At 36.3% G+C, this 24,088-nt stretch overlaps 1 protein-coding gene across 2 annotated transcripts in view; it reads left to right on the forward strand.

The window, feature by feature from the left end:
* The first annotated feature begins 882 nt into the window (after window positions 1-882).
* USP53 (ubiquitin specific peptidase 53) overlaps window positions 883-24,088 on the forward strand; it is a 30,281-nt gene continuing 7,075 nt past the window's right edge. Inside the window, exons 1-14 of one of the 2 annotated variants that reach the window (XM_009334915.1) lie at window positions 883-1,559; window positions 3,958-4,050; window positions 8,122-8,256; window positions 9,841-9,954; window positions 10,041-10,123; window positions 10,444-10,549; window positions 11,350-11,496; window positions 12,003-12,152; window positions 12,647-12,818; window positions 13,807-13,956; window positions 15,144-15,287; window positions 15,529-16,261; window positions 18,465-18,506; window positions 19,680-19,753. In XM_009334915.1, the coding sequence (XP_009333190.1) occupies window positions 1,416-1,559; window positions 3,958-4,050; window positions 8,122-8,256; window positions 9,841-9,954; window positions 10,041-10,123; window positions 10,444-10,549; window positions 11,350-11,496; window positions 12,003-12,152; window positions 12,647-12,818; window positions 13,807-13,956; window positions 15,144-15,287; window positions 15,529-16,261; window positions 18,465-18,506; window positions 19,680-19,753 (2,287 nt within the window). In that variant the 5' untranslated portion in view covers window positions 883-1,415. The remainder of the gene's footprint in view (window positions 1,560-3,957; window positions 4,051-8,121; window positions 8,257-9,840; window positions 9,955-10,040; window positions 10,124-10,443; window positions 10,550-11,349; window positions 11,497-12,002; window positions 12,153-12,646; window positions 12,819-13,806; window positions 13,957-15,143; window positions 15,288-15,528; window positions 16,262-18,464; window positions 18,507-19,679; window positions 19,754-24,088) is intronic. The other variant, XM_009334916.1, reaches the window with a different exon arrangement.

Here is a 24,088-nt window from a genome sequence, read left to right on the forward strand (position 1 = left end):
TTTTTTTTTGTCTTTCCCAAATATGCAACCTTAATCACTTCGGTATATTTAAGTTTATTCTGTCGTGCGCTGTTACTTCAAATGTTTATGTGGATGATGTAGTAATGCCAAACTGATTGAACAGGCCATTGTTGTGAGATGATCACTGCATGGGCTTTACATGTGCCTGTGGTGATGTTCTGGATGATGAGTCATTTAACCTTAAATATGTACCGTCAACAATGAGAGAAACAGCTCTTATTGTTGGAATTTGAAAATCTTGGAATCAGTTATTGGGGCAGCTACCGGAATGTTCTTGCTGTGCTACTAGCTGTGTTTTTTCTGGATGCTTTAAGAACGCAACTAGGTTAATGACATGTATGTAGTGTTCACTAGGTAGTAAAAAATCTTGAAAGCTGAGTACTAGCTGAGAATCCATCTAAAACATCTCAGTAATCTTAAGACATAGAAATACGTATCAGTTCATGTGATTTGCTGGGTTATTGAAATCAAAACCATCTTAGGCTTTCAAGTGTTGACTGAAAATATTTATTTCTTGGTAATCTTGGAGATTCAAAGTTAGAATAACTCATGTTCTGTGGTCTTTATGAGCTGTTGCATATTGTTAGCAGAACCTTTTACAGTAATTTTATTGTGGTCTTTAAGAGGTGTATAATACATTAGAAGATAATAGCTTATAACAGGTAAAATAATTTTTCTGCCTTAAAAACAACTTCTGGGTGGTGATTGTTTCTCCTCCTCTTCCCTGGTTATTGCATCGCCTTTAGATTAAGAGGTTGTTTTGGACATGATCTCTTTTCTGATTTAGAAGGTCTTTAACAGTTTGAAAAGTGCTATTTTTATATTTTCTGTTTTTTTCCTATTTCAGATTCCCTGGAAAGAGAATGAAATAAACATGGAGTCTTCTGAACTGGAATATATTTCATGGGTCACAGATAAAAGTAAAAAGAAGATGGAACAAAATGAGAGAACAGGAGTATAACGCCTGTCGAACTTTCCATTTTTGTCATATATATAAACTTGCAATATAATACAACTGATGATTTATAGTAATACTTCATCTATATCCCTGGAAGGAGAAGTCAGTTACCATGCAACTTGCTCAATAGGAACTTTTATTGTAATAACTTTTAACATATTTTAACCTTAACTGGACACCTTTTTTTTTTTTGTTTAAAGTCTGAGAGTTGAAAACTTTGTATAGCTGTATTTTAACTGAGTGACTGGTCCTGATACATGGCTGACAGCTGCTCATGGAAAATGGACTTAAATCCATGAATGGTTACTGTTGCACAGAGTTGAATGGGATGCCATGACTTCAAAGCAATTCTCTTAGGACCTTCTTCTTTGCCTTGCACGCATCATATCCTTAAATATTTAAGCATAAATATTGCAATTATAAAGTCTAAAAAACAATGGCATGGGTGAAATTTTTAAGAAAACCTGGGGGTAACCTTGCAAAAGCTTATCAACCTGGAAGTATACTGTCCCTGGCCCCTACAAAAGGCTTATTAAACGAACCGGGACAAAACAGCTGCTTTCTTAATAGTGCTGTTCAGGTAAGAAAAAACTGAATTTATTAAACAGTTCTGGTTTTATAGCAGCTTAGCTGGTTATGGTAGGGGAAGTGTTCTCTTGGCAGTGCTGTTTTTACCATTTGTATTGCAGTACGTGTATTTTGCAGAAAAATACAGCATGTTTTTCAATGGTGTTAAATTCAGTTCTCAGTTAAACTTCTTAATGATTCCACGTAAGACGGAATAGCATGTCTTTTTGGAATGGGCTTTCCTAAAAAAAAAAAAAAAGGCAATCGTAGGAAAAAGACAACTGTGTGGAAGTAATTTTATTTAGCATTTCATTTTAAAGAATTGATTGAGAGCATTAAATATTTAATTTTGTGAAAAATGACAGCATGTTATTTTGTTTGCATGCATTAAGAATATCAGAAAAACTTTCCTTTTGTATTTGGAATCTTATGACTCATAACTTGAAAACTTGCTGCTTGAATTGTAAAACTAATGTTTCTGTCAAACATAGCAGTTTTATTACTTGGCAAAATTTACAAGACACTTTTTAATGTGGGGCAACTGGTACTACTGTGTATTGAATAGGACACTTTTTATTAAAATACCATTTTCTCAGAATTAATACATGAGTCTGTGGTACTGGGGCGTATCAGAAGATACAGTCAGAAGTTGAAAGCTTTGATTTTAATATTAGGAAAGATTTGTGGAATTAGAGTAGGAGATACACTTGATACCAAAGAAATATGACTTAGATTTCTTTTTACTGTTTATATGCATATGTATTGCTGACCAGCTTCTTGCATGTGTTTACCTACACACTGTTCTGTTTTTACATGAGCTGTAATTGAAAAAATGTTTGCTCTTTAGATCTCTCAAGTGTAGTTCAATAGTACAGTGATATTAGCATGATAAAAAATTGAGCTTTTACAAGCCTACTTATGACAGGGAATATGGGGATCTACTTAATTCTGTGGCAGAGCAGTGCTAGCCTTTCCACATTGTCTGCAAGTTAGAATACCAGGCACAGTTTAGTTTATACTATAGTCTTTTTAAATCTAGAAATTAACAGCAGCAAATTTCTAGGCTGTGCAAATGAAGAGCAAAACAATGTATTTTTTTGTAATGTTGAGATTTTGGACCTGATAATTTTCAAATTGTACAGAATTATTTACCAAACTGGCAGAGGGCTTAATGGATGCCTAGACTTAAAAAAAAAAAAAAAATAAAATTGTAAGCCTTAAAAATTGTATGGATTTAAACATAGGAGATACGAGAGAGAGATCTATGTGGTGTGTATGGTATCTAAATGTTTAAAATAAAAACATACAATAGATTTAGTAGAATGAGTTTGCTGGTTTACATTCAATGGGAACAGCATGACCTATATTCTCTTGCAGTTTTGCTATTTTCCCTTAGGGTGCCCTAAAATTAAACCCTAAGTCATTTTTAGTTATAGTTTCAGATAATCCTACTACTTCACAACCTACTGCTGTTTATCAAACCGTGGCTGATGATTGGTGACTGCCCTTTTACAAGGAGGAATGTGTTCCTTTCTTTTCTTTTAACCTCTGTTCAACCTTCAAAACTGAGGTTCGGACATTCATTTTCAAATGCATTCTAATTCATTTTAGGTTTTATATTTCTAGATCGGATTTTTTTTTTCTGGATTTGCAGCTGTTGTGTTACTGTGCCTCTTGAGAACTCATTTTTGGGTTGGGTTTTTTTTTTAATGGGCAACTTTCTGAACTACTGCACTGATTGTGTACCTAAGATGTTAGATACTGAAAGCAGCATAGTGTAGCCAAGCTGACGTTACCTTTATATAGAGTAGTTACACAAATAAAAGGTAGAAACATACCTGATTAAGCAGGAGGATTATTTTGATCTGGGGAAAAACAAATGTATTTCAGCAACTATTTTAGTAAGAGACCATAAGAATGTAGTATAGACTTAACCTGAAATTATGCTTGCATTTTACCTAGCAATTCAGTTTCCATCTTTTTTTCTTTTTTTTAAAGAAAGCACGGAAGTGGGGAGAGGGAAGGAGAAATAAAGTAAACCCTGTAGCTGCCGCCTTCTTATGTAAAGCCAGAAGACGACTATTACAATCTCTGTACACAGTTTAGCTTGGTGCTTATTTCCTTAAGAGTACTTCAGCTCTTTCTCCACACAAAGTACATTGTTTGCCATTGTTTCAAGAAGTTTAAAAAGGAGATCTAAATGTTATGAGTGGTGAATGTGAACCTTCCACTTTCACCTCCACAATTTACCAAACTAATGGGAAAGGACCATAATTCTTGTAGCAATGTTGGTGCTCAAGTTGTACATGTTATGTGAAATTAAAAAAAATGAAAATTACTGTATGTTGTTGTGTTAAACATAGAACCTTCAGAACTCATTACTTCTTTTCTGTGAAACTTTGTTTTTATAGGTATTATGGCAACTTGACATATTTCGACGAAGTTTAAGAGGTTTAACTGGACATGTGTGTCAGGGAGATGCGTGCATATTTTGTGCTTTAAAGGTAAATAACAATTTTTGGAAGAATCATCTTTCAAAATGAGGGAAAAATAATTTAACTAATTTTTACTAATTTATGTCCCTATCATACATATGTCTGGGTGACTCTAAGTCATTCTTGTGTAAAGAAACAATTTAGATTTAAGGACATTTGTAACAGATGTTTGTAACAGAAATATTTTCTTGTGTTTAAAGAAGAAATTTTACAGTACACAAATTTTACGGTCTGCTTAAACATAAAACTTTTGTCTAGTAAAAGACAGTATAACTTGAAAATTTCTAGCTAGCCTCTCAGATTTTTTTCTTCTATTTGCATGTATATGCTTCTGTTCTTTCCTGTAGTGTTTGAATACGGCTCTTTTACAATAACTATATTGCTGTCTGACAAGGTCTCAAGATTCTTTTTTAACTCAGTAGTTGATGGTAATGGTGCACAACTTAATTGTTCAGTTTGTAAGTAATGAAAGGCAGGTAGTGGTACTGGAAAACTAATGAAAGCTGGTAAATTTTTAGTGTTTGAAAGTAAGTCAGATCTGCATATCTTAACTAGCGCATAAAACTCGCCCTTCAAACAGTTTTGTAACTCATCTGAAGTCTGTAAACACACCGAATTCTGTTAGGTTCTTATTGCTCTTGCTGCGCTGGTATTTGGCTGCCTGCCGTTACTAGGGAAATAGCTGTAAGCATGATAACTCTATTTCATTGGGATAAAAATCCCAATGAAAAAAGGTATAGGGTTGGTTTTTTTTTTTACTAGTATGCACTTTCTACTCTTACTGCAATTTGACAGTAAAGACACATGGGATTCTAATACAGAACTGTAGAATGTATAGTCAAATACGGTAGTAGATACAGTGATACACAGAACTGGGAATCACTCATCTGCAGGGAGCTGAAAGGGACAACACTGTTTGAAAATGTAGTTCATTGACGAAGTGTTTTTTGGCGATGCTAAATTGTAGGCAAGGATAAGCCAAGTATTTTAGAGTTTATTCTCAGGGAACTTCACAGACTAAACCTTGTTACCAAAACTTGTTACTGAATAAGCGTTTTAGGCAAGAACTCTTTGCGATGACATTTATTTAATCTTTCAGGAGGTGTATAATTTACATATCGTGTAGGTTTTTTCCGGCTCTTTTTAGTGTTTATCATGATTGCAGTATGGTACAGCTGGTTTTGAATGTGTGTCTGTCTTTTCCAAACATAGTTTTTTCTAAAAGATGCCATTTTATTTCTTTGGTTAAAATGGTTAATTTTAAAAAGCCAACAAGTTGAAGTAGCTTGAGACTACATGTATTGAGACTAACTTCCTGAGGCTTTTATTCCAACCTTTTTACAGGCTCTTGGCTGTACAGAACTTGTTGGGACTTTGTTTCACCAGTGTTTTGATGCACATCATGTTCTTCTGTGTGCTGGATACTTGATCTTGTTAGTACGTGAAGTCCAGACCATAACTCAGGCGTATCTGTGTTTTCAGATAAAATCTTGTGTCTGTCTTGGGATGATAGCTTTAGTTTCCTGGAGTTTTGTGCGTATAGGGATTCATGTTCATACCTGATGTCATAATATAGAGTAAACTTTATGGCCTTTTCCTTTTGATTTGACCCATATTACATGTGAAGTTCTGGTCATATACAGTCTTGTTCAATGCTGCACTGGAACAGTCTTTAAGAAATGAAGGAGGATTGAAAGGTGACAATTGCTGGAATGCATGTGTTACACTACATACTCTTAATGACTAATCATATCGCTGGAATCATAGTAAAAATAATACAGCAGTTTCAATGTGCTCAGTAACATGGAAGAAGGTAGTGCTCGTGGGATGCAATTGAACCTGGAAGTAATGAATCATTCCATTCTAATGGTGCACTTGTGAAGACCAGGTGCTTCTTCTTTTTCAAGCTAAACATACCACTTGCTGTACCTTAATACCCTCTCTTTTCCTGTAGTTTTTGGGGCTCCACTACAAAGTAAGATAGGTTTTGCATCACTTTAAGTCACCTTCCAAAGCAATACACTAGCTTCAGCTGCTTCATAAGGCTGCTGTAATTTAGGCCTTGAAATTTTCTTTATTCTTTCAAGTATCTATTCTTGAGGGATTGATTACTCCCATGATGCATTTTCTTGTGCAATTTATCTAAATGGCTTACTGTACCTGAATATTTTGCCTTGCCTGGACTGTCATGTCTTTCTATTTTGATACGTTCCCAAGAATACCAGTAAGAAGTGATATTGCTGCCTTTTCTGAAATTGGTTAGAATGGAATTAGTTATTGTTTTAACAGTATAGTTGTGATCTTTATAACTCCATGACCAGTAGCCTTGGTACCGAACTCAAAACATTGTGCTTAACTCATTTGGAAGTTCTCTCTCCTCAGTCATTATGTACACTACTGGTTTTGCTTCCCTGGCTTTTTAGAGATACTGGTTGAGTGATTCTGTTTGTTCTGTGTTCAGAACCTGGGGCATTTTGATTTTCATGCAGTGTGTATGCTGGATGAGGATGCATTTCAGTAACTTGTTTGTGACTTGGGTTAGTTTTTTGGGCTTTTTTTTTTTTTTCTGGAGGTCTTGGGCTATTTTAACCCTTCTTACTTGTTCACCAATAAACAAGGATATCTATATCAGCCTCTCCTATAAACTAAAAGCATAGCAAATAAATTCTGGTTTACTTCAGTTCAATCCATTATCTTTTTCTTTTGGTGGTGTTCTGAGAGTTAAGTATGCTCTTTTCTCTGCATAACAGTGGGGTGGGACTTTGGCTATGCAGACCACTAAAATGAGCATACATATCTGCATAACTGCTTATCTGTACTTTTTTTTTTTTAGCTGGGCGTGTAAGGCTCTGTTGCATAACAAAAATGGCCTAGCAGTCAAAATGAGCAGTGATAAATGTTTTCAAAGCAGAGTTAGCTTGTATTACTAGATTTGTTAAAAACTTAATTTTGAATGTTTACATTGAGCTATTGACTAATTTTTATCAGTAGTCCATGCTTTTTGTTACGAGAGGGAAGTTTAAATATTTGACAGGCACTTACCCTGGAATGCATCATGGTTAAAACACTACTTTCTGTTAGCACTGAAACTTTGCTTATCTGTTGTATCTTGTTGGCCTTCTGTCCAACAGATTTTTTTTTTTTTTTAACCATAGGAGGCCTATGTGAAGAATGCCTATTCTTATTTATATTTTACATGGCTTCTCCTGATTTGCTTTGTCTTGACTCTCTTCATTTTTCTCTGAAGTTTGACTTAGAATTTTTGACAGTTCAATACACCCTTTAATACCTGCAAATGTTTTCTCATTCATTTAATAGCTTTTAACTTTTAGTTCTTTCAAAATCAACCTCCCTTACCTGCTAAATGATGAGGTCACTTGCATACGTATCTCTCCCCAAAAGAAAAGTAGTAGCCAACTATCTCTTCTGGGAAATGAAGAAAAAAATCAAGTGCAATTTATTCTCATGTTCTGGAACTGCGGATATTGACCTGTTCTCTTGTGTTGTGTCCACTAAAAAAACAGAGAGCGGATTTAATAGCAAGGATTATCAGCATTCTATCTAATTTATGGGAGCTTTTCCACAGCCATAATGTTAATAAAGATACACTCCTATCTAAAGTAGTAATGTAAATGTTACATTATTTAATGAATGATGGGTGTTAAACTAACCTGAGTGGTATTGCATTATGCCCTGAGAAATACACACCATCTGTAAAGGTGAGATATGTATGCATGAACCACTATTCCAGTGGCCAAATTAAAAAAGCTGCGTAATTACAGGCCAAGGCTTGTGTTCCTTCTGGGAGCTGAAGTCAATCACTTGCATTTTCATATAGTTCTGTGTTTTCCTGCTGGGTCAAAGTTCAGTTTGGTAGCATAACTTCTTATAATGGAATGAGTAACAGAACACGGAACCTAAGTAACTTTGAGAGAAAAGAGTAATTTCTAAAGTTGCATAGCTTTATAAACATTTTATATTTGCTGTTTAGGCATGCTACATAAGAACTGATGTATTTGTGTAGAGCCACAGTGTCTAGTCAAGTGCCTAATGAAGCTAAGTAATTGTATTTCTTCCTAGGCAATATTTTCACAATTTCAACACAGTCGAGAAAAAGCGCTCCCATCGGATAATATGAGACACGCCCTGGCAGAAAGTTTTAAGGATGAACAGCGTTTCCAGCTTGGATTCATGGATGATGCAGCAGAATGCTTTGTAAGTATTCTTTGTGATAGTTGAGTAGAATTACGTTAGCTTTGTGGATACCAAGCTGGCCTGTTGTTTTAGTAGCTCCAGGCTCACAGGTGGGATACAAGTGACATAATACTACTGACCTTCTTTTATGCCAGTTTAGGGGAACAGACACGTGGAGTGAGTGTCTGGTAACATGGGATGGAGTAATCTTGCATTGGCTCTGTACTTTCTTCCCTTGCTCTGTAGCTCAGGCAGAGGGATATACGAAACATTGTTACTACAGGAGGTCGGTGAGGATGATGACCTCTCAGTCACTCCCAAAATTTTTTGGATGGAGAGAAGGATTATCTCTCGGGAGAAGAGGCACCTACGGATTTGAATATATAGTCTGTTCCTCCAAGTATTCTCTCATCAGCTATTGAAATATGTTCCGTTACAAATAGCCAGCTCATTACTGAAGTCTTCTGCAGAAGAGATTTCCATTTTCTTATCCAAGAGTGAACGAATACTTGAAGGTCTTGACTCTTGCTGCAATTACTTTCTGCTTTTATGAAGTGTCTCATTGAAAAACATGAGCCATTACTGTAGCCATAAAAGATGACTCAGGATTGCATAGAACACTGGTAAAGAAGCCTTTCTAAGAAGTCTTAAGAAGACAATGAAAATTGGAAAGAAAAAAAAATCAGTATTAACTTTCAGACACAAATTTGAGGGACAGAAAATACGGTTGCTGCTTTGATTACTTTCAGCTTTGGACATCCTTTGGAAGTATCCACAATTGAATACCTACCTGCCAGATGCATTTTCACATACATAGGAGAATCCAGTGGAGGACTCTGAAAGTGGCTGTTTGAGATCTTGCAGTCAGGTTAATGGATTGCAGTCATGAAAGAGAATGTCTCTTTAGTGCTCCATCTAATCCAAATGCATTTGGACCCCTGAAGTAATCAGCTGTCTAAATGATCTACCTGAATAGATTCACTTCTTCCCATTACCTCTGGTATTTTTGGCAAAAGAGGAAAAAATGGCCATGCTGATTCAGGGGCCAACTGATGACAATTTTCTTTTTTTTTTTCCTTTCTTTTAAGGTTAAAAAGTGAGACTTGGGATGGGATCGGGCATGTGCTATTTACGAGCTTTTTCCATGCTTCTGTCAATGGTACTTGTTGTGTTGGTGCATGTGCTAAAAGTGATCAGATAATCAGGTTGATATGCAGAGAAAAACATAAAGGTGTGAAGAAGAACTGAGACAGAGGCCTGATCCAAAAAATATTTCAGTCATTGCATGCAATGACATTAATATCATGTCTTACTGTAAGAACAGCTTTTTTAATTTTTCTTGAAGATTCACTTCCTTTAAAGGAGAATGCACTCTCGAAGAAGTTGGTAACTTGTCTAGTGCCGTTTTGTTAATGTTTGGAAATGTTGAGATGAAGACAATTCCCATCCACTGGGTTGGGAATAGGGACGGAATTAAGTACACTCTAAAATTGTAGGTGGACTATTTGGAGCCAAGGGGATTAGTTGGAGTATTAAACTGTAATGTTGCTCATATATTCTGACTTCTTCAGTTCAGTTTATATTTACGTTAATATTTCTATTTAGGAAAATATCCTTGAGAGGATTCACTTTCACCTAGTGCCAAACAGTGAAACAGATATGTGCACTTCAAAATCCTGTATTTCTCATCAGAAGTTTGCTATGACACTGTATGAACAGGTCAGACCTTTATTTGATTGCTTTACTAAATAATTTGTTTCCACTGTCCTGAGTAAATAAAAACAAAAGTATTTTTATTTTTGTAGTGCGTATGTCGCAGTTGTGGAGCATCATCAGACCCGTTGCCTTTTACGGAATTTGTGCGTTATATTTCTACCACAGCCCTGTGGTAAGACCTTTTATTCTTGTATCTCATTTTTCCATATACACCCTTCCAGTAATAAGAAAAGCATGCCAGAGAAATGCTGTAAGTGTTAAAAATGACTGTGTATTCCTTTGTTAAAATGTGGTTTTGAGATACTGTCCAAAAGTAACATTTGGATTTCAAAAGCAAGATGTAGAGAGAGCTTGACAAAAAGTATGTACTGCTACTGTTTTACCTCTGTATCTTTTCTTTTTAGTCATAAGATATAGTTAATTGAGAGTTGACTGAAATCTGTTAACTCTTAAGATGGGAGATCCACAGTTATTTCCATTTATTTTTTACAGTAATGAAGTAGAAAGAATGATGGAGAGGCATGAACGTCTCAAGCCGGAAATGTTTGCAGAATTGCTGCAGGCAGCAAATACTACTGATGACTACAGAAAGTGTCCTGTAAGTAAACAAAGATGTTGCGTAACGTTAAGATACAAGGGAGAGCTTTTTAGGATATTAAATTGGGGTAAAGTATTGCCCTAGAAGCAGGATTACATGTGGCCGCTTCAGCGCAGTGCAGCTTAGGGTAAAAAAAGTCCTTAATTTCATATTTTATTGCTCCAGTTATAGATGAACATGATATTGTAGGTGCAAGTGGCCTGTTCAGAAAGTCGAGTTATTAGGTCCGTGTTTTCTTTTTCACTTCATGCTCAACATAGAGCTAGGTGGTTTTGATTAGTTGGAACAGGTGTATTTTCTGAGTGAAGCTGCTTTAGTTTATATATATTGACAGCTTGACACCATTGTCTTCTACTGGAATAATTTTGTGCTCCTGTTGACAGAAATAGTCTCTCTTAGCTTGTTCTACTTAATTCCTCACTTCCTTAATGGTTCTGTGTAAATACTGTTATTTTAGGAACCACTGAAAAGTACACAAGAACATGCGGACCTAAGCTTAAATGATGAAATGGAGGGGCAGCAAAAGAGAAGTTGTGATGGTGACTTGGATGTTTTCAGAGATTTCTGTTTTAAGGTGGTGACTGGATGTAGAAGTTTAGCTGTAGTCTTCATCAGAGTGTTTTTGTGATGAAGAATTTTGTCCTTAAATAGTTAGAAACAAACATCATCATTAAATTTGAGAATTAGAAGAAGTTGCAGAGTTGTTCTGTTGCACTATTTCTTGTCTAGTAACTCAACTTTGGACTTCCATTTTTTTAAACATCTTTGTTTTCCTTTCCATCACTTTTTTCTTTTTCTAGAGTAACTGTGGTCAAAAAATCAAAATTCGTCGTGTTCTTATGAATTGTCCCGAGATTGTCACAATCGGTTTAGTCTGGGATTCAGAACACTCTGACCTGACAGAAGAGGTTATGCGGAATCTGGCAACACAACTTCATCTTCCTGGGGTATCTAACCTCAAACTTACTATTTGCTTATTCTAGAATTCGTTTTACATGTATTTTATGTTTATGTAAATATATACAAAATACAGTTTTATATATATGTATTTTTAAAAAAGCACAATTTAACTTCAAAGTTTATGTCTACTTTTACCATTCTTTATAATGTGCTGCTTGATGTAGTTTCTGTGAGAGGAAGAAGTCCCATCAGAAGTGTTGGTCCTATGCCTAAGTACAAAGATGAATGTAGGTGAATTCCTAGTTGAAAATCTAGGAATATCATGTTCAGTTTGAAATTTGTGGAATTATTCCAGAGCATTATTGTTTTACCCTTTCAACTATGCAAAAATAAATGTTAAAATAGACCTAATAAGTGCAAAAACTATTATTTATTTTAATGAAAAATTGTATAATGCAACAGGATATTCACCGTTGCCTTGGTGAAATGCCAGTAGTAGGTCTGGAAATTGAGGCTGTTTTACACATTTTAAAACATATAACCATTTTTACAGCTGTTTTATAGGGTTACAGATGAAAATGCCAAAAACAGTGAACTTTTTCTTGTGGGAATGATTTGCTACACAAGCCGACATTACTGTGCCTTTGCCTTTCATACCAAGAGTTGCAAATGGGTACTGTTTGATGACGCTAATGTAAAAGAGGTAAATACTGTTTTTACCGCTACCAAATTTAGTGATCTTTACTCTTCTAAAATGCATTCTTCTGACATCAAACTTGAAACGAGTCAAACAAATGTCTTTATTTTAATAAACCTTTAGTTTTGTAAATCGGTTTTCACAGATGAATTCTAGAATTGACTTCACTATTTTACAGTTCTGCCTTCCAAGTGCCGAATGTTTCAGAATGTTAATGCACTTGTCTGCTGTTGAATTGGTACTTCTTTTAATGAAAAAGAAGAACCTAATTACTGGCAGCTGTGTTCCTAGTGTTGATGTTCTGGTGGTTAGCCCGTGTAATACTGCTTCTGGCTTTTTGCCGCAATTTACATAAACTCATGTGCCAAAATGTTGAATCTTAATGTACCTTTGGAATTAGGCATTTGGTACCTGTTGCTTAATAGATTATTCTTTCCATAATGGGTTCAATGCTGTTGATAAAGTTATGGGGGTTTGTTTTGTTTTGTTGTTTGTCTCAGATCGGAACAAAATGGAAAGATGTGGTCTCCAGGTGCATTCGATGTCACTTTCAGCCATTGTTGCTATTTTATGCTAACCCAGATGGCACAGCTGTATCTCCAGAAGATGCTCCAAAGCAGATTATTCACTGGTCTCAATGCAAAGCAGCGGGAGGAAATGGGGAAGACTTGGGTAATTAAGATATATTTTATTTCTTTTTTAGTAACAGTATCAACTGTATTTCTGAAATGGGGATTATAAAGGAGAAGGTGATGGATCAGCTGCTTCATTCTTAAATACTTTTATCAATAATTATCTGAAGGGTCTCCAAAGATATTAGTGTATATATTCAATATTATGGCTGTTTATTTTGTGTCTGATAAGGGAATACAAATAGAGGCTCATGGATAATGGGGGGAAAAAGATCTTCTATTGTAGATTTGAACAATCTACTTTACTAGAATAACTGCTTTACACATAACCAGTAATTTCAGAAGAAAATTGTAGTATATCTGTATATGCGGATGTTCTTATGTGTGTGTATAGATTCATTTAAAATACTTTTAAAAATGCAATAAACAGATACTTTAAGTAAAGCTTCATACAAATACAGAGAGATATTTGGAGCATGTGTGTTTGTACCTGTGTATATACACACACAAACACGCAGAGCACAATTCAGAGCTGTGGGAAAATCAGAAGGAGCTGCAGGAAGCTTTTCTCCGGGATTCGTATAGCATAGGCCTCAATATGTAAGAATCCAGTCTATTGGTTCTGTAGTTTGTACTGCTGTCTTGGTTTTGGTTCTTGGTTTTGTGTTTGTTTTTTTTTTTTAATGCTAAACATAACATACAAGTAAATTAAATAAAAGACCAATTGAATTTGACATGTTCCTCTTCACATAATGAGTAGCAATAGGATATAGTCTGCTGCAGGGAAGAAAGAATTGAGGACCCTATTCCACTACAGTCTGCCACTGTAAATATGGCAGTATATAAAATATTACGGAACCTTATTTGCCTAGCATGTTGAAATGTGGTGTGGTTTTTCTTGTAAGGTTTTTCTTTTGTTTGTTTTTTTTAATCTGCAATTAAAAAGTTTTCTTATTTTTTAATTTAGATACTGGAAACTTTAAATTAGGAAGCCTTTCATTTCTAAAGATAGATATGTTATTTGATAGGATTTGAAAAGCATTCTGCTCCTAAATCAGACCTCATGAAAGAGGATGGAATTGGAGACCCCATTAGTCAAAGAAGTAATAAAAAACTTCAGCCAGATAATTCAGCATTCAGTAGAAGCCATATTCAAGCTAGTGGTGGTAGAGGTCCAGGTATGTATTTCCTACCCCCCAAAAAAACCTAAACGTGTTGTCTTACAAAATATTTCAGTTGGTAGCATTTCAGGTCTGTTCTAACCTCTGGGCTGGTACTGTTTCTAAAGGAAGAATTCCACCATTGACCTGAATGAATCTTTGAATAACAACTAATGTTTAAGTAATATCTGCCATGGAATGTTAACTTTTCTGGAGAACTGTAAATGCAAATTTTTTTTTTTATTACCCCTGTACTAAAGTGGCTCTTGAGGACTTGATCCATTTCTCAAACATCATCATGCCTTCCAATCATATTGTTGGTTAAAAGGCACATTAGAAACTTGAAGCTGATTGATACTTTGGAGCACATGGTGTGGCTCTGTGGATCATTAGCTATTTGAGGAACACTGTTCCTCAACAGTATTGTGATAATGCTGCATTATTTGTAGTCCTGTATATTAATGGACTTTATGTTTGGAAAGAACAGTAAAAAAAGTTGTCTTACCTGTTTAAAAATCCATTCTACCTGTACATTAGGCTTCCAAGTAAATCAAGCTGTAAGAAGTCATATGAGGCAGTGACTTCTGCGTTACTTGTCAGTGCCTTTGTTCTGAACTCTCCATACTTCTCAGGCAGAGAGATGCTGCCTTCTCTTGAGATGTGTTTCTCTTCTGTCTTTATAGTTGAATTCTAGACTTTTTAAAACTGAGAATGCTAAGCTTGGTAACTCTTTTTTGATGGAGTGATGACTCAAAAATGGTCAGTATTTACCTTTTCAGAAATAGAAGGATTTGGTTTCATAAACAGACTCCACTGTTTTATTAAAAGTAAACATTCACATTTAGACAAGATTAAACTTAGGTTCATTTTTTCAGTATAATTCATAAAATTCGATGTAAATTGTATATGCTTTGAAAATGTCTTGAGCATTCAATTTTAGTAAGTAAGAGGTGTTTGGAAGACATGCTTGACATAATGCTGCTTTGGTTACTTTCATTAGCTCCATTTAGTGGAGTCCTTGGAGATACCTATCCATTTGTACCTGTACTATACAGCTCATTTTCTTAATCTGTGTTATGTAATTCATTAGTCTTCTTAGTAGTATTAATATTAAAAACTAAATGTTATGGTACATAAATATATTTGTGTGTTTTGATGATGAATGTTTTTTAGTAATGATCTTTGACAAGAAGTATTTTTTGCAGCTAAGTTAGGTTACAGCGATCAAAAGGACAGGCTAAAGGACATATCCAGAGAGTGTGCTCAGAAAGTGGCTGATATGAAAAACTTCTCATCTTTACGAAAAGATGCAGACAGAGGACCAAGAAAAGAGTCTGGGAGACAAAGAGGTACATTTTAAAAACATGACCAGCGAATCAATGGGTTAAATAGCTTTTAGCATCAATACTAGCTGTGCAGATTTTTTTCTCCCTTTAAGAGAACACACTGTAAGATTAGAGTTTCCCGGTTTTCAGTATTCTGAAATATGTGCTGAATCTGTTGAGATAGTGTAAGAAACATAAGTACTGTAACAATACCAGTTAAATATTAATGAGAACTTTAATGGAGCTTTTTTCTTTTTCTTATAAGATTTGATTGGGGAAGACCGTTCCAATGTTAAGTTGGGGTCTCCTCCAGTTGGAAATGGACTTAGACACTGTGCTGATCAGCGCATATACAGCAGCCAGGGAAGAGGCCCCTATAAGCATGACAATGCACCTCACCAAGCAAAGCTTTCTGTACAGGTGCTTGGATCAAATAAAACAGAAGCTTTTCCTGCGGGGGAGAAACCAATGATCAGGACCCGCACTGATGGCGTCACTGGCTACGATACAGACACCAGTCAAGGCTCTAGGGACAGAGGAAGTATCACCAGCAGCAGAAGCAGAAGTAAAGGTTGGAAACCTATGCGAGAGACGCTAAACGTAGACAGCATTTTCAGCGAGACTGAGAAAAAGCAGCATAGCCCAAAGCACAAGGCAAATCCGAACAGTAAATCTAAGCATGAAAAGGAGCGAAGCTTTAACCATTGGCCAAAAGAGAACCAAATCCAGAAAGGTTTAATGACTATATACGAAGATGAAACAAAACAGGATACAGGAAGTCGAAGTTCACTGGATTCGGAGGGAAAAGGGAATGCTGAAAAAAGCAAAGGATTTACAGAGAGAAAAATGCATGGTGATAACTGGCAAATTCAGAGGACGGAATCTGGATATGAAAGCAGTGATCACATCAGCAACGGATCTGCAAATCCGGACTCGCCTGTTATTGAAGGAATCAATCCAGCAGATGTCAAGAATGTTAAAGAAAGTGCTTCCTGCAGGTAATGCTAATGCTGTTAGAACTTGCATAGATTGTATTTACAGAAAAATAAGTTGTTCCAATGTTCATGCGTTGCTTCCAAAAAAATCAAGAAAACATGCTTTGGAACTTCATACGCTTGAGGTCAGGTGTCTGTGGCAACCTATCTAGAAATAAGAGTGCGGACAATTAAGTGTTAAGTTTCCCTTCACTCTGAGGCTGCAACACTAGTTCTGTTTGGAAGGCACTGAGCCACATTATCATGGCGCTGAGCCAGAACTGCCAAGCCCTGCTGAGGGACAGGGTGTGTTAATTTGAAATAATTGTTACACATCTTTAGTTACAAGTTTTTTAGGCTGTGGCTAACCTGCCATCTGTAATGGAATACAAGTGTCTATATAAATCATATCTGTGACAGTTGTACAGACAGGCCCCTGACAAGGAGGTGGGAATGGCAATAGGTGAATCCTGTATCCTGTTACTAGTCATCATTCTGAAATTCAGTTTTCTAGAACACTTCAGACATATATTGATTGCTTGATAATTGATTGACCTGTTTGACAGAAATCTTTGCTGAAAAGTGTAAAATTACTAAACCTGGCCAAAAATGTGGGTAGTAGCCAATTTACTAAACTTAGTAAGAATTGATGTATGCTCGTAACAAGTACATTGCCCAGAGACATGGAGTCTCTGCGGAGATACTCATAACCCAACTGGACGTGGTCCTGGGCAGCCTGCTGCAGTTGACCCTGCTTGAGCAAGGGGGGTTGGACTAGATGATCTGAAGAGGTCCCTTCCAACTTAAATGATTATGTGGTGCTGCGAAATAGAAAGTTATCAACCTTCCACATAGAGTTTAAGACACGCGCTACAGAAAACCGCATGTGGAACGTAGTTCCTATTAGAACCTATACATTCTTCTCTCGAATCTTATTTATATCCATAAAGTGGAAGAGCACAGTTGTGAGACCAAGACTAGTCACAAATGATTGCTAGATTTGAGCAAATTTTTGGACGTATATTTTCATGAAAAGTTATTTTACGGGGAAGAGAATAGCAAATACCAGCAAATTGAAAGGTTCTGACTTTCTAAGTGGAGATGCAAAATTTTAAAACTTATTTCATAAAGTATTGTAGCAAGTTATCAAAACAATTTTTTTATTTAAAACATGCAAAAAATACAGCTTCTGTATGAATTGAAATGTCTTTGATTATTTTGGAACTGCAAGAAAGCAAAATCAGTCATTTGCTTAGTTCTTAGTTTCCTAGGGTATTATTTTATTTTGCATATAGAAGCATCAATAAGGACATAAAAATGGCCATGACAGGATAGGGCCAAAGGTTCATCTGACATGCATTCAGTCTATACCAGTAGCCGGTAGCAGTTGTTTATGAAAGACGACAGCAGATAGAGTGGTATTTTGTAAGGGTATTCTTTTGGCCTATTGTATTTGGCTGCTTTATGGACTTTCTGAACTGGAGATTATGACTGTGGTGTCTACTTCCCATTAAAAAACACTTTTTACTCCATGCTTTTATCTGCTCCCCTCTTTTCCTCCCTCCCTCCTGCCTTTCCCCTCCCAACAAACGGTATAAAAGCCCACTATACAAAAACCTTATGGGCTTTTTATTGGATAATGATATAAATATGTGTAAAGCTACTCCAAGCCATGTTTATATTTTCAGTGTTTACAGTTGCCTCGAACAGTGATGCCTACAGTTATAACCATGCCTCATTTCTAAACATGCCCAAGAGGTAATGGGATGCCCAAATGCTGCATGTGTCTCTCTATGAGAGAGAAAATGATAAATTTAAAACAACTTAGTTCATTAAGAATCTGCTTACACTGTTGTTTAAATATTTGTCAAATAAAGAAAAAAAATCATACTTTATCAACATACAAATGACTTACTGGGACTTTCAGAAGGATTTTATATGACTGGTAATTAGAATTGACTGGCAATACTCACTAGTTCCCTTCTAACTGTTCAGACTTTGTCTCATAAAAACAAAAAAATACAAATTAATTACTTAAATTCTTTTAGAAGGTGGAAAAAAATTACTTAGTGTTTTGTTTTCTGTTAGGTTCTTTCTCCATTCTTCCTGTTTCTTTCAGTATTTTCCTTGTTTTCCTGTCCTTTCAATAACAAGAGCCTTTTTTTTTTTTTTTTTAATTGAAACATTGCCACTGTGTATCTTCTTCCCTGCCTTACTCTTGGAGAAGGAAGGAATTGGCAGGGTGTTTGTCAGCTCCCTATCTGGATTGGTAAGGCATGCTTTTTGCTAAACTAAACCATCAAGATTTAGTAAATCTGCTGATGGCTTGGGTTTTTTTTCTTCCTCTTGGGTTTGCTGCTGTAATCTTCCAGTTTTCTTCCAGTTTGAGAAAAAGTTTTTAAATGAAAATCCCTATGAATGAAAGACTAAGTGGCATCACAGCTTAGAAGAATTACGTTTGTTGTCACAACAAAATATTAATGAATAGCAAAATGTCAAACTAGGAAAATGGACGAGATAGAATGTTAGTTAAAGGTTACGCATACTTAAGGTATTGATATTGATGAGACTTTTGCATTTTTAGAAAACTTAAGCTTGTCATAGTCAGATGCTGCTCTATGTTTAACTTCAAAATAGTCAGGGTGTAAACTATTAGCACTGAAAAATGTATTTGTTTCAGATATGAGTGATACTGATGATAAATTGGAAACCATATAGTATACCACATGGGTAGTATACTTCTGCTGCACTAAAGTGGCAATTCTAGGTAAAACCTACAAATAAATTGTATCAGGTGACCAGTGGTATCTGTTCCATTTGAAAATTACTACAGAAAACAGGTATTCAAAATTGTCTTGCTTTCTTGGTGATCTCTGTTAATAAGCACTTTTTGAAATTTTTATGAAATTCTTTAGTTTACAGTGAGAAAAAGTGCAGTTGGTAGTTCTTCCTCACAGGTGACATATCATTTTTCTATTGTTTATAATTTTGGGAACCAGCTGTCTTTATTAAGCAGGCTGATGTGATGTTAAGATCAAGAAAATCCTGGTTTTTACGTGCTGCATACTAGGCATCCTGCTGTTGTACTCTAGAGTAAGGCTGGGATGAGTGGGCGTCCAATCTCCAGAACAAACTGGGAACACCAGCCTCACAAACTGTGTATTTTTTTTTGACTGTCCATATTAAAGGATTCGGTTCATTCGAGATTTCTCTGCATCAGCACAGCCTGTCACGTGTGGGAGCTGTGTTAAAAGTATTAAAGGGCCGCTCCTACTATCTTACAGATCTTCTGTATGGGGTGTGTGTGTGAGTAAAAAATGTGACAGTGATAAGTCAGTTTCACATTGGCAAAGTTTTTATGCTTGTATGCACTCAAGGCAATAAAGTTTGATCATACATCAATAGTTTAAGCTTTCAAATTACATGTATGCTTCTTTTACAGCGAACAGAACTTGTCAACCAAAAAAGCTGACAATGTGTTACATTCAGTATCCCAGCAGAACAGAAACTTTTATGGTAAGAACTTTGACTTGTATGAAGAATAAGTTTTCTAAAAATAATGTAGATGTACCAAAATTTTAATACTAACTTATTAATATCACACAAGAGATGGACAGTTTTCTGATTAGCCTTTTGTATTATAAAATTTTGCTGCATAAGTTAATGTAACGATATTTCATAAAATTGAAAAATGTATATACAATTTATCAGTGCTTTTTTTTTTTAAAGCCATAACCAAGTATTTCAAAGTTAGACAATTTGTGTATCAGGTTGGCTGTATTTAGGTGGATTAGAAGAAAATTGGCATGGAATTTGTGGCTGTTTTGGCCATGATGTTGGGGTTTTTTATATACCTTTTTCAGTAGAGAGCTCTCTTGCTGACTCATCATATCCTGTGTACTCTGTCTTTTTAAAATGGCAAAAGAAATCTGTTTTGTAGCGCTTTTCTTTTTTTCCTCCACGGTGAATTTCAAATTTGGTCTTGTTCATGTTTTTAACCTTTTCAGTGAGTTAGACTGATGGATAAAGGTGGGAAGTGTTCATATCCCTTCTTGGTACATTTTGTACCTTGGAAATGTGATGGAGCAGCAGTTCAATATCTGTATCACTTTTTTCAGGAGCATTTAAAGCATTCTGTTCCACAAAGCACCTTCATTTATTCAGTTTCTTCGCTTTCTTATAGAGCAAATGTACAGTGTAAATGGATTCCTAGCTATCTGCCATGATATACGGGTTCCCAAATAGAGGGGTTGGGTTTTTTCCAGTGCTCCACCATCACGTGGAGAAAATTGTTTGTGTTATGACGGTAGCAGCAGTAGTAGTTCCCTACTTCTGTGCTAGGGCATGAATATGCGCGGTGGGAGTTTACCTGTTCTTAGCATCTCCTTTCAGACAGCGGTGGCAGTGCTCAGCTGTGTGCTGAGTCATGTAAAAGCATGAGGTGTCTCCCAAACAGTTGTTTCACATGACCTCTAGCACCAAAGTAACAGGCTAGGTGATTTTTTTTTTTGTAGTGGTTGGATCTATTTAAATATGGTATTTTGGTGTGGAAAATGTAAGTATTTTGGGAGGCCACAGCTTCTTTACAAATTGTTAGACAATCAGGATACAATGATTCTTCTTGCCACAGTCGTCCTCTCCTGGTGTGTTTTGTTACAAAGCATTTTCTTTATAGGTTGATAGAACAGTTTGTCCTTCCTTGCGCACGCCATATATCACTGCCTCCTCAGGAAGTGGCCAATGCGTAACTGCTTCTGGCTGGTGTAGGTTCTTTGTACAAGAACCGAAAACACTGTTGTTCACCAGTATTAGTGATTTTTACCAAGGCCTGTAGTTGACATGACAAGGGGCAACGGTTTTAAACTGAAAGAGGGTAGATTTAGATTGGACATAAGGAAGAAATTCTTCACTATGAGGGTGGTGAGGCACTGGAGCAGGTTGCCCAGAGAAGTTGTGGGTGCCCCATCACTGGAAGCGTCAAGGCCAGATTGGACAGGGCTTTCAGCAACCTGGTCTAGAGGAAGGTGTCCCTGCCCACAGCAGAGGCGTTGGACTTGGATGATCTTTAAAGGTCCCTTCCAGCCCAAACCATTCTATCATTTGATGATCCTGTGATTTTTTTTTTTTTTTTGGATGACTCTATGTGGCATAAAACATGCAGCATAATTCATTTTCACTGGCCTTAATCAGTACTTTCTTTTTAATCCAATGGAAATGATTAAATGTAAATCTCCATTTCTGTTGCTTATATTCTGCTTTGAGAACTTATTTCTCAGTTTAATGTGGTTTGTTTTTTTTTAGCAACTGTGCATGTTCCTTCCCTGCTCCCCTCCCACACCCCTAAAAAAAAAAGAAAAAACACGGTAATTTTGTTCACTCCCTGTGTTTTCCCCAGAAGCATTTCCATGAGCTTTCTTGGTGGTTACTAAGGAATATTTTTTTAAAAAATGTCTGGGTGGACTGTGGTACCATTTGTTTTCCTTGAAGACATGAAGCAATATCAGGAAGAAACACTTGTAATAAGGAAATGTACTTCCTTTTACATGCTAATATGTCTGTTGGGTTTTTATGAAGTTGATAAATGCCTTGGCATATAAATATTATAGGTCAGCATGAGGCCAGCCAAAATCATTATCTACTGTTGCTGGAACAATGGAATGGTGCTTGTACAAAGGGGTGCAATAAATATTAGGCCACTTCCCCAGGAAATGTTTGATTTTTATAGATATCATACTTCTTTTCAAATAATGTATAGTATAGTTTCTTCTAAGATTTAAATTTGGGGGGAGGGGTTTGCCATACCACTTTTATCTTTTCTGTCATTGTTCCAATTTATTTTCTGGTTATAGAAAGAGAAGTAATTTGGTGTTTGTTTATTTTGACAACAAAAAAACCAAACCCCAAAATGGATGTTGCATGGAATGCAAAGATCTGTTTTTGCATGACATTTATTCTGCTTTAGTTCTGTACTATACTATATTTATCATACCAGTGGGGAAAAAAAAAAACAAACACCACACTTGGATAGCAAAAAGTAAAAAAACCACCAGTGAAAAGTGCATAAAGGACTATCGGAATGAAAAATAGGTGGGTTCAAACAATGTTTGAGCTTAGTAATGAGTATTCTCCAGAGAGAACCATGTACTGTACTTCAGTATGCTTAAAGCTTTCAACACGCATCGTACGTTTTCTTTAAAAAAAGTGTAGTGATTCCAGGTGATCCTTAGAGTTGTTATAAAACATTGATGATAAGATCCCATCTATTGAGTTATTCTAATTCAGTAACTAACTTTTGAATAGTTTCACAACAAAAATGTATGTATTCTAAATCGTGTGAAGTTCTCACGTGTGCATGTTTTGGAAAATAATACTTTTAGTGGAAGCGATTAATGGACTGAAAAGATATCTGAAGAACTTGATCATTTCACATGTATGTGGGGTTAAAGATTTATTTAGACTCTTTTGGTTGTCTAAAAAGTGTCAGGACACCTTTAGCAAGGATAATAGTAGTCATTTACAGGTATCAGTTGTATTACCTTATGTTATATCTCTGAATATTATGAACAAGACATGAATTGGTGGGTAAATACCAAATGGACTCCTAGAAAATAGTACTCTAAGAAAGAAATGTCCAGTCCTTTCTGAGAGGAATGGAGTGTAAGAAATCTTCGTTAGCCTCTCATGGCAACTCGAAAAAATACCTCTGGGTGGTTTTTTTGTGTGGAAAACTTCTTATGGAAATAAAGTTGGACTTCTGATTATGCCCACCACTTGTGTAACTGTGCTTTACCAGTTCCTCATTTTTAACTGGAGCTGAATAAGGCTACTGTTCAGCAGTTGAGGAATTCTGTCCCTGACTTACAAAAATAAACCTATTGTTGGAGCATTATAAAGATAGTAACATTGGATCACACAGTGGTTATGCAGATCAAATAGCTGCTTCTTTCATTGGTAGTAAGCAGTAGATAACTGTAGTGCTGAAGCAAATGTCCCACAAGGCCAATCCCTAATTTGATCACACAAATTTTGGCAGGAAAACATGGATATTAAGTAAGCAGATATGGTATCTTTAATTTACATTAATGAGTTAGTGTTTATGAAGTTTGAACTTGATGAACTGTGGCGGCTAATTTTTTTGGTTTATAAAGAATATATGACATGAACAGTGTGAGGGCCAAATTTCCAACCTCACATTCTTCAAGTTGAAGAAAGATTACTATAATTCTTGGAAGTTGGAAAGGGCTATAGAATTTTTCAATGGATTTTCAGAGCAGTCTGTGTGCTAGCTACTGACAATAATCTTCAATCATAAAGGGGTTTTAGTGGCTTTCATGACAACCCTCCCTGATTCCTAAGGCACAGATGTCTTCATGAAATTGCCACTCCTGACAATTTCAATAAAAGGCATTACTGTTGGGAGGGTTAAGGGGGGGAAGAAAAAAAAAAATTGTTGACATGCCCAAGGGATGGGATGCCATCCAGAGGGACCTGGACAAGCTTGAGAAGTGGGCCCGTGTGAACCTCATGAGGTTCAACAAGGCCAAGTGCAAGGTCCTGCACCTGGGTGGGGGCAACCCTCCATATCAATACAGGCTGGGGGATGAAGGGATTGAGGGCAGCCCTGCCGAGAAGGACTTGGGGGTACGGGTGGATGAAAAGCTGGATGTGAGCCAGCAATGTGCACTCGCAGCCGGGAAGGCCAACCGTATCTGGGCTGCATCAAAAGCAGCGTGGCCAGCAGGTCGAGGGAGGGGATTCTGCCCCTCTACTCTGCTCTGGCGAGACCCCACCTGGAGCACTGCGTCCAGCTCTGGAGCCCTCAGCATAAGAAAGACACGGACCTGTTGGAGC

Source organism: Pygoscelis adeliae, unplaced genomic scaffold, assembly GCF_000699105.1.
Source record: "Pygoscelis adeliae isolate BGI_AS28 unplaced genomic scaffold, ASM69910v1 Scaffold31, whole genome shotgun sequence".
Classification (NCBI taxonomy): domain Eukaryota; kingdom Metazoa; phylum Chordata; class Aves; order Sphenisciformes; family Spheniscidae; genus Pygoscelis; species Pygoscelis adeliae.